The 10,481-nt window shown below is 41.3% G+C and overlaps 1 protein-coding gene across 1 annotated transcript; it reads right to left on the bottom strand.

Annotated features, from left to right (window-relative positions):
- Positions 1 to 2,867: 2,867 nt before the first annotated feature.
- Positions 2,868 to 5,807, bottom strand: LOC135555911 (cyclin-dependent kinase 5 activator 1-like). The gene is made up of 2 exons (XM_064988718.1): positions 5,158 to 5,807; positions 2,868 to 3,971 (listed from the first exon to the last, which is right to left on the bottom strand). The coding sequence occupies exon 2, from the start codon at positions 3,849 to 3,851 to the stop codon at positions 2,910 to 2,912; it is 942 nt and encodes a 313-aa protein (XP_064844790.1). The 5' UTR covers positions 3,852 to 3,971; positions 5,158 to 5,807; the 3' UTR covers positions 2,868 to 2,909.
- Between the last annotated feature and the right edge of the window lie 4,674 nt (positions 5,808 to 10,481).

The raw sequence follows: 10,481 nt of genomic DNA, 5'->3' as shown, positions 1-10,481 counted from the left end.
TTGCACACAATATGATTCACAAATGAAAAGGGGGGGGAAATGAAATAACCCCATTAACTTTGTATTGTACAAATGTGTTGTCTTGTTTGTGTTGCAAGTGAAAACATGGCACATAGTTATGACTTAGTCAAAGAAAGAAGAGGATGCAGGGTGAACTTCACCCCTCTCCATAGAGTTCCATAGAGTCCCAGGCTGTGTTCCATTCCAAACAGGCTGAGTGTTCCATTCCATACAGGACGGATGTTCTATTCCAAACAGGCTGGGTGTTCCATTCCAAACAGGCTGGGTGTTCCATTCCAAACAGGCTGGGTGTTCCATTCCAAACAGGCTGGGTGTTCCATTCCAAACAGGCTGAGTGTTCCATTCCATACAGGACGGATGTTCTATTCCAAACAGGCTGGGTGTTCCATTTCAAACAGGCTGGGTGTTCCATTCCAAACAGGCTGAGTGTTCCATTCCATACAGGACAGATGTTCTATTCCAAACAGGCTGGTGTTCCATTCCAAACAGGCTGGGTGTTCCATTCCAAACAGGCTGAGTGTTCCATTCCATACAGGATGGATGTTCTATTCCAAACAGGCTGGGTGTTCCATTCCAAACAGGCTGGGTGTTCCATTCCAAACAGGCTGGGTGTTCCATTCCAAACAGGCTGAGTGTTCCATTCCAAACAGGCTGGGTGTTCCATTCCAAACAGGCTGGGTGTTCCATTCCAAACAGGCTGGGTGTTCCATTCCAAACAGGCTGGGTGTTCCATTCCAAACAGGCTGGGTGTTCCATTCCAAACATTTGTTTCCTTCCCTCTGTTCTTTGCAACTTGCCCTTCGCTGAGTTGAACAGCAACAGCAAAGAAAATGTCTTGATAATTAAAATTCCAATTTTATCTGAAAGTTATACATCAGCTACCTTCCGTCCAATCCATCCCAAACATATCATACAGGATGAACAAGTACGCTGCCTCTGCAATCTGATTTTCATATGCAGATTTTTCATTAGGTTTGAGACCGTTGATAATATCAATGGCAGTTTAAATTGAGAGCTACATAGCCAAGTCAGTGGAGATTCTGAAATGGACAGATAATTCCTATTTCTCTTGTTACATGTGGCCACTGAGTTACATTGGTAGAACACAAGTCACTGGCTCTGTCAACTCCAACATACATACACAATAATATAATAGTAACTAATGAAATGTATAGGATGATTGCATGAAGAAGTCTTTCTTGTTCTACATGATGATCCAAGACTTGGGTTGTTGTTTTTATAAATCCTAATCTTCAGAACGATATGACACAGGACTCTCGAAATCCCAACCTTGCAGGAGGTGGGATTTCATCAAAATGAAGACTTAATCAGTAATCATAATATCATAATTATTTAAGATAAGGGCAGCATTTGCAGCATACTGCTCTCAGTCTAAAATAATGGGGGGGTATGTCCCAAATGGCATGCCATTCCCTATGTAGTGCACTACATTTGGCCAGAGAAGCCCATTACATAGGAAATAAGGCGCCACTTAGGACGTAGCCGTGGTGTGCGAACACAAAGCAGCATGCTAGGAACCCATAGAAGCACACATGCATGTCAACACAAGTCGTTACATAAATAACCATCAGTGGGGAGGGAAGAGTCTCTTTATTAAGGGAGATGACTGAATGGAGAATCCATTTTGTTCTGACCTCAATGGAAACCAAGCAGGTGGACACATCACATGAAGTGCCACAATAATAGCCTCCTGTAGTTCTCGACTAGTGTTGTTTTGTAAGTCAATCAACTCAGCAGTATGTTCTACTGACATTCCATATCACTTTCTAGTCTCCTCTCCATCTCCACACCAAAACACAAATCAGGACTGTGGTGGAGGAGGAGGTTTGGCAATGTTCCACTCTTATCTGTAAATGGTGAAATAAAACCAGGCATTCTTGTTGTGGGAAGAAGTGCAGTGTTGTGGGGGTAGACTTGGGCAGGCTATTGTTGGTGGTGAGGTAGGGGGCATTGGCAATTGGTGATTGTGTGGAGGACATTAGGAAATGAGGACGTGGGGAAGACTTGAGAGGATGTGTGAAGACGTGAGGTCTTGAGAGGACACGTGATGACATGGGACGTGATCACATGCGTAGTGGAATCATGATGTTTCTTGTGCCCCCACATTGCCTTGATGAATCCACACGGATCCTCTCCTTCGCTCTGCTTTTGGTTGCTTTAATGGCTCTCTTATAGTTTACTCATTTTTCCCCCCTAAGTATGTACAGTACACGAGCAGACTACTACAGTGAAGTTATCTGGTGTTTCCACTGTCTGTGTTAATATTTAGGTTCAGTAAGGATGCCGATGCAGCTTCGAGAGGGGGAAAGAGATGCAGTGGCCTCACAGCTTTCTGAAGTCCCTAAAGTGATTCTCTTGACTCTGAATTTGGACAAATAAAATGTTTCTGTCTTTTACTCAGCCATTCTTCTTTTTACTCAAGTCACTGACATTTGATTACCTGTTTTGGGTTTGTGAGGGGTCATCATTTTCTATCAATGTAATCTTGTCAGGTTTGGCTGCTGTTGAAGTAATATGTAATATGTGTCCAGCCCTAGACCAAGCTGCATCTCTGTTATCAAATGTCCTGAAGGCAGTGTTTTACTGTTCACTCAACATAAAGGTTATCAGTAATTTTATCTGTGTGATTGTCTGTAAGTACTATAATGCCCAAACATTGGCCTTGTTAACATGATATATGACACCAGAGCCTCCTGATTGGCCATTAGGGGCCTCCAGCTATATCAATTTCCTACTAATACAAGATGGGAACACCAGACAACACTTGTGTTCTTTTTGTAGTCGTGCGTGCCATCCTGACCCTATCCACATCCCACCCGTCCCACTTCTCCCCTGATCCTCCCTTTACCATCTTCCCATGGTTCTTCTTATCGGTCGAGGCCTATCAACAACCTTGTCTTCTCTTCCTCCTTCTTGCTCTCGTTTTTGAGGTCGGCGAACACCTGGGTGAAGTAGTGCGGGTCAGAGTTGATCTGCAGCATCTTGCCACTCATGCGGTTGATGATTTCCAGGCAGCGGTCCCAAAAGGCCTCCTTCTCAGCCTCCACCAGGAAGGGCTTGAGTGGGTAGGAGATCTCGTTGCCCATATAGGAGTAGGACAGGTAGAGGCAGGTGAGCAGAGAGGCTTGCAGCTCCCGCTCGCTGGCCACCTCGGAGGAGACCACATCGCGGCACAGCATGTAGAGGAAGACCACGTTGGCTGGGGTGATGAAGCCCTGGTCCTGCCAGCCCTGGAGAAGGAGGGAGCGGTCCACGCTTCGCAGCCACAGCACCGGGTCGGTGGGCGACAGACGCTTCAGCCGGTAGCAGCGCCGGCACAGGAACTCACCCAGGCTACGCATTAGCTCGCTGGTGGAGGCCTGGACAATCACCCGCTTGGGCGTGCCCGCGTTCGTTGCCTGGCCCCCAGTGGAACCGGTCAGCGAGTTCTTCTTGGTGGCTGCGGCCACGTTGGAGACGGTCTTAGAGGTGGGGATGGTGGCAGCTATGGTGGGTTCCTGCGTGGTGAAAGAGGACAAGTTGGCGCAGGACTGGGACTTCTTCAGCTTCTGGCTGTTGGTGATGGTGTGCTCAGTGCTGACCTTCTGCCCGTCGTCGGGTGGGAGCTTTTTGGAACCTTTCCGTTTGGCCGATACCGCCACAATGCGTTTCCATGGCAACACGCTGATGAGGGACTGGCGCTTGAGGCTCTTGGCGTCCTTGGAGTTCTTGCTGTTCTGGACGGCCGTGTAATGGCCCACAGTGGCCGGGCCATCTTCGAACAGGGCCGCTTTCCGGTAGCTGGGGGAGAGGGACAGTACGGTACCCATGGTTCCTCTGGGGGAGAGAGCTATGGATGGAGAGTTGGTTCTCTTCTCTGAGGGATCTGACAAAAGTGATTTTAATGGGAAGAACCAAAGATGCTTGTTCTATGAGAGGGGAAATTGTACCTGTCAATAAACAGAAGAGAAAGTGCATTACAAAGTAGTAGGCCACAGCGTTTTGTGCATCATAAACATTTGGTATTTGGATGACAATTGTATCGAAGACGAGCTGTACATTGATTACTGAATGCATTTTCAACAGTTATTAAAACAAAAACAGTTGATATTGAAAAATGCAGGAGGTCAAGTATTTTGTATTATTTGTATTAATTGGAAGGCATTAGATATATTAGATATTACATTTGAATAGTATTCATATTTAATGTTTATTTCAAACACATAGTTTTCAGTTTATTCGGTTGACATACATCAGACGCAAATCTAACTTCCTATCTTTAAAACTGAAGTAATCAAAATGTCCAAATTATAACCAAATAAAATTCCTTTACAGCTTGGCTTAGATGAATCAATCAGTTCCTTATGTTTGTGTTAATTGGCCTATGAATAATTATCACGTTTCTTAAATAGCCTGTGTTTACAGGAGATTCATAGTTGCATGTTTTTTGTGTGTGTTAGTCACAGATGAATGAATAGACCTTGGACTATATAAAACACCCCAGAGACAGTTCATTCATAACGGCCAAATCTCGCAGCATTCACTATACAATTTTGAAATTAGTATTTGTTTAATATTCATATCAATCGTGATGTTAATATCATTTATAAGATGGATTATGTTCCATATCTCTAATTTCGAATGCGAATTTTAATGAATCTAACCAGGCAAAACATTTCATCATTACTATGAATTTTATATAAGGAGCGAGATAAGGCCACGGAAGCATGATAAAGAAATGTGCGCAAGCATCCATCTTAGCTTCAAAATGGAAGCCTTGAATGAAAACACCATCCACTTTAGCACAAGACAGCTTTGATATAGATATAGATGTTACAGTTGTTGATGTTACTTATTTTTTTATTTGGGATATTGATAAATATTGTTTATTGATGACACATGACCCATTATTGAAGACATTTTCTCTCTCAGTTACCAAGATATGGAATGCAAGCAACCAATTCGCACTGTAATTTTAAAATGGTTGCTTAATTGTGCCCAATAAATACAAATACAGTGCAATGATAAAGACACCGAGTATACTCTATTGTTTATAGCATGTTGATTAAAACACTTGATAATGATGCTGAAACATGCTGCAGAATAACAACTGCTCACAACGCTACAATGTCTTACCTTCAAATCAGTAGAGTATTCTGGTTTAATCCATATAGAATCACGGCTTGTAATCTTTACTTGTAGTCAATTCTTGAGTATCGTGTTATGATTGTGATTAACCGATAGGCCTAATAGTTGTTTTTCACACCGAGCTGCGGCCACTGGCACAAGCGCTGTCCACGGTCCTGGGGTATCTAGGGGGGAGCAAGACAAGGCGCTATGGAACTGAACGCTCTATGGATGAACGTTTCCCGGTTCTTGTTGTGTCTATGTGTGGTGTCTCAATCTTCAGCTAAGAGTAATGGAATAGTCTCTTCCTCATAGAGGGCAATACCGGTACACAGCAGATGCGAAATGTATTGCCAACACTCGCTATTAGAGTAAAAATGTATTCCATTGAAGAGCAAAAATCAATAGCACGGCTGTTATCGCAGTCCTCGCGACGAAGCAGACAGAGGGGGTGTTTCTCTCAAACACGCCGTATGGAAAGTCGAGAAAGAAGAAAATAAAGATTTAAACATTGAAAATAAAACGATAAAATGTATACTACAGATTCTAAAAATAGAGGGCTTATCCTTAAGCAAACCAGCAAAAATCTCGACGCTTTGGTGCAGGCATCTGCGGATACTCGGGTTGGCTGTGAACCTGACATGCAGCCATCCTATTGGTCCACGCTGTAGGCTGCTGTTTCTGCTATGTCGCTCTCGCAATCGTAGCGCTAGAGACTGTATTGTCTGTGGATGTGTGGGTAGCCAACCGCTGGGTGTTCGGTCCATGGTGCTGAATCCGCTGTATCCAGAGGTGCTCTTCACTCCACTGACAACCAATACAGTTATGCCATACAAACTAATTGGATATCCTCATGTAAACTCAAACCCCATCGGCAGATCAGGGTTCTCCGTAGGCCCATATCTTTTAGATAAACATGCATTTGTAACTTATTCTGAAATTCTGCATCGTGCATTTCCGATTGACAGTTTTTTTTTTAAATAATTCGGAATAGCCTACACTTGAAATCTTTAATCAAAATGATAATTTAGAAATTTAGGCCATTAGCCTTTCCATGTCACCAGAAAAATACCCTCAATATTTATTGGAAAGTAACATCAAGCTCATCACCTTGCACTTTCATCATCCTGTGAAGTTTATAACTTATTTCATCTGTAGCCTAATAAACGGCATGCTTTCCTGACGAGTCGTAGTGGGAGGACCAATGTGTTTCCATCACATTTCCAACTCTACGGATAGCTTTGTTACAAAAACTGTTGCGTTAAATAGCAAATGTACCTACTCTGGTCTTGGCACGTATGCACTGGCCAACAGCTTGCAGGTACAGTGCGGGTAGGCTGTGAGGCCAGGTAGGCTAGTCTACTTGGTGAGATTGTTATGAGTCCAAGTTTGCTTCAATATGTTTGCTGTTATATAAATAATTGCGCATAAAGGCGTTTCTACTGCCATTTCTTGCATAATGCATTATACAGACACAAAAAGGTCCCACCATGTCGAACGAACAAATGATCTGTTGGCATTTATAAAATTGTTCTGAAACTTCCTGTTTCCATCACAGTTGTCTTGATTTTATTTTAGACTGCATGAATTTACTCACATAAAAACGGTCGATGGAAACGTGATTTCAGTCTTTATTTTAGACCGTATGAATTTACTCGCATAAAAACTGGATGGAAACTTGGCTTCTGTCTTTCTTTTAATTTCCTCGTCTCATTTCTTCAAGATTCTTTTTCAATGGTTTTTACATCTTCTTCTGAGATTGACATTTTTTTGCCGAGTTGTGAACATCGAGGTAAAGACAGATTCGGGTTGGAAATTCGACGGATATTCGCCTGTAGTTTTCCTTATGTCCACCAACAGCAGTTAGGGACGTAAACAGAGTGACAAATCAAAATGTTCAAATTTCAATAGCTCTTTAACCATTACTCCTAAAACTTTCACACCCGATGGCATAGACACACATTGCACACACTTTCTTTTGTTGATTTACATCTCGCACTATTTTAAATTATTGATTTACATATTTGAATTTCAATAGCTCATTGGTCATATGACCGACTGACTTCAAACCAGGTTCAGAATGTCCACTGACTACCCTTCTTTTTTGCAAACTCTTTAGTTTGTCCATTTTCATCTCACATGATTTTACATGAATTTTTCCAAATGTCAAATTTCAATAGCTCCTTGGTCATGTGACCTAATGACTTCAAACAAGGTTCAGAATGTCCAATCAGTGGGCCGACACATTGCACACTCTTTAGTTTGCCCATTTTCATCTCACATGATGTTACATTCATTTTTCCAAATGTAACATTTCAATAGCTCCTTGGTCATGTGACCTAATGACTTCAAACAAGGTTCAGAATGTCCACTGACTAAGCCTTCGTATCACACACTCTGATGTTTGTCTACTTTCACCTCATGCTATTAGACTTAAATCTGTAAGCCTGAGACTCAGTAGGTGTGGACATTGCTGTACAGTGGACACCCACACTCAGAAGTCATTTGGAGAAAAAAGAGTATCTGACTGACAGAGCAGTTAACAGTGATTACTATTATCTGTCTGACCCCCTTGTACCCTCAAACCCTTCCAGGACATGACAATCTCACAACGCAGGATATTCCATGGTCCCTAGGCTCCTTTCTAACAGTCCTCAAGCTTCAATAGGATAGTCAATGACAGTGTAACTGTTGAAATTCAGAGTCATTGGTATCATTTTGGTAAGTCTTATGGTCGGGCATAAAATGTTGTCTTCGGTTTCTTGCTTTCTCAGGTCCTGCTGAGTGGACGGTATTGATGCCTTTTCAGTCTAGCTCCAGAAAGGTATCGTTATGTTATAAGCACCACGCCGCCCCAATCGGGGGTCATAACACCCTCTCACCTTCTACCATTTGTCTACACTCCAAGAACCATGTGAGCCCTCTAGCTGTAGACGCCCCCAGATCCATGACAACTGAGATTCCCATATCCACAGCCTCCTTAGCTTGTAGCTTGCAGGTCTAAAAGCGTTTTTGTCCTTGCTATGTTGAAATATCAAAGACTAAGCTTTTTTTGTGACTCTGGTAAGTCATTTCAAGTCCAAGCCTTGTTTTCCCTGGTACATAAATGCATACTACTAACTAGTTCTGTTTATTTAGACTTTGCAGCATACAAATCTTGTCGGGAGCTGAAGAATACTTTAACAGCTGAATGTTAATGAAGAAATACTACAGCTCAGTGCAATGGTAAATGTTAAGTCAGCTGTGGGTTTTGGACAGTCGAGGGGGATGCTGTTGTAGTGACAGTCATCACTATTTTCAGGACTTTTCATTTGATGAGGGTCACAGCACTGGAGAATAACCTGGTTCTGGGCCAGATGTAACGGACTCATTGGCCTCTAAAACAGTAAATAAAGTTCTGTTTGCTTGTACACTGGTCATCCTTATGTACTCCATGCAATACTTGCTGTTTTTAATAGTTGATGTCATGTTTTTGTCCACATTTGTTTGAAAATGCGTATAACTGTCATTTGTCATTGGCATACCGCTGCAATGTTACTGTGACATTAGTTCCCATGTTGTCCACTAAGCTGGTTGTTGTTAGTCTAAAGCATACGTTTACAAGTTTGTTTAATATTTGCATTTGTCACCCAGCTCTCTGCCTCAAGAGTCCAGTCTGCCTTTCACAGCCTTCATTTCAAAGATGGAATTCATTTACTGTCCCGTACAGTTTTTGTTGAAAATGAAAAAGTATTCATAGTAATTTCTTACAAATAAGTGCTTTTGTGCAGGGTGGATTTTTCATATCGTGATTATCTGTTTTCATATTTTAATATATTGTAATAAGCAACTAGAACTAGATAGTGGGTGCTAACATGGCAACCGTTTAACCCTGCTGCGCCTTTACCTACCTATTGACAAAAAAAAAGCTTTTTCACATATTTTTATTGCCTATTTTAGTCCATAGTATTTAAGCCTTGACAATATACATGCGCCACAGCTAATTGGCACAAATAAAGATGACAATGGGAAAGGGAAATATTGATGATGGCCAGAAATTCAGTCAACACCAACTAGATCATTACTCCAGAGACAGAAAGTGAGGCAGAGACTCTAGTGGACAGGAAAGATAACAAGCACAAAGTGACAATGTTTTTTTTTTCAAATGTTAAAGGTTGTGATAGTTTGTTTTCAGTTCATATTTAAGAGGACAATGACCCTTCTAAATGTGTAACATTTGCATATTGCAGGTCACAGCTCTGTGGCAAAGGAACAATTGTGAGGTGGCGGTTGTTGTTGTGAGGTCAACAGACAAAAAGTCCTCTCTCCTTCTCCAACATTCAAAGTTTAAAACTTTGCAGGCCCACAAATGCTTGTGGGTGAGGTAATAAATACGAGTCATAACATGACAATAAGCATTTTTTAAAATCCCAATTCTAAACATAGTGTAAAAAGATTCATACAGTATTAAGGATGAACATAGAAGTACATTAGATGTGCACCTAGCCAAGTCTAAGGACATGTAATATCATTATGTAGTAAACTGGAATGGGAGTAGAATGTTTCTGATGAAGTACACTTGAATATTTATGGCCCTTATTCTGTCATTTTAAAGAAAATAGTGAAGATGTGTCATCACGTGAACACAGTATTTTCAGCAATAACACACTTTTCTGACTACATAACACATTATGTATGATACTTAATCTCCCTAACGAGGCAGATATACAGTTGAAGTCGGAAGTTTACATACACCTCAGCCAATACATTTAAACTCCGTTTTTCACAATTCCTGACATTTAATCATAGTAAAAAATTCCCTGTCTTAGGTCAGTTAGGATTACCATTTTATTTTAAGAATGTGAAATGTCAGAATAATAGTAGAGAATTATTTATTTCAGCATTTCTTTCTTTCATCACATTCCCAGTGGGTTAGAAGTTTACATACACTCAATTAGTATTTGGTAGCAGAAAGAGGAGTAAGGGAAGCGCTACTAAGGTACACAATAGCACATTTTGATAGACAGAAGGTGCTCTTTGGTAAATTGGTAATCAAAAAGAAAGGAGGACCAAGGCACTCTTCATATAATTAATTTAAATGCCTTTATTAGTATGGCATGTTCAATAGAAACAAAGTTTTAAAAATCTGACGTGTTTCAGCTGCATGGCCTTCGTCAGGGAGTACAAAAAAAGAATACAATGCCCTCTTTTGAACAGCTTTTCCAAACAACCAGCTTAGTGGACAGCTTTGCCCTAATTAGAAGAGGGAGTGGTTACAAAATTGATTGGACACACCTTGTAAGCAATAGTATACACATCAAAAGGGTGAAATACTGTAGCTATGTTATCATTAA

The sequence above is a fragment of the Oncorhynchus masou genome, chromosome 15, assembly GCF_036934945.1.
Source record: "Oncorhynchus masou masou isolate Uvic2021 chromosome 15, UVic_Omas_1.1, whole genome shotgun sequence".
NCBI lineage: Eukaryota > Metazoa > Chordata > Actinopteri > Salmoniformes > Salmonidae > Oncorhynchus > Oncorhynchus masou.
Note: the sequence above shows the minus strand (reverse complement) of the source record. Positions and strands in the feature narration are given on the sequence as shown.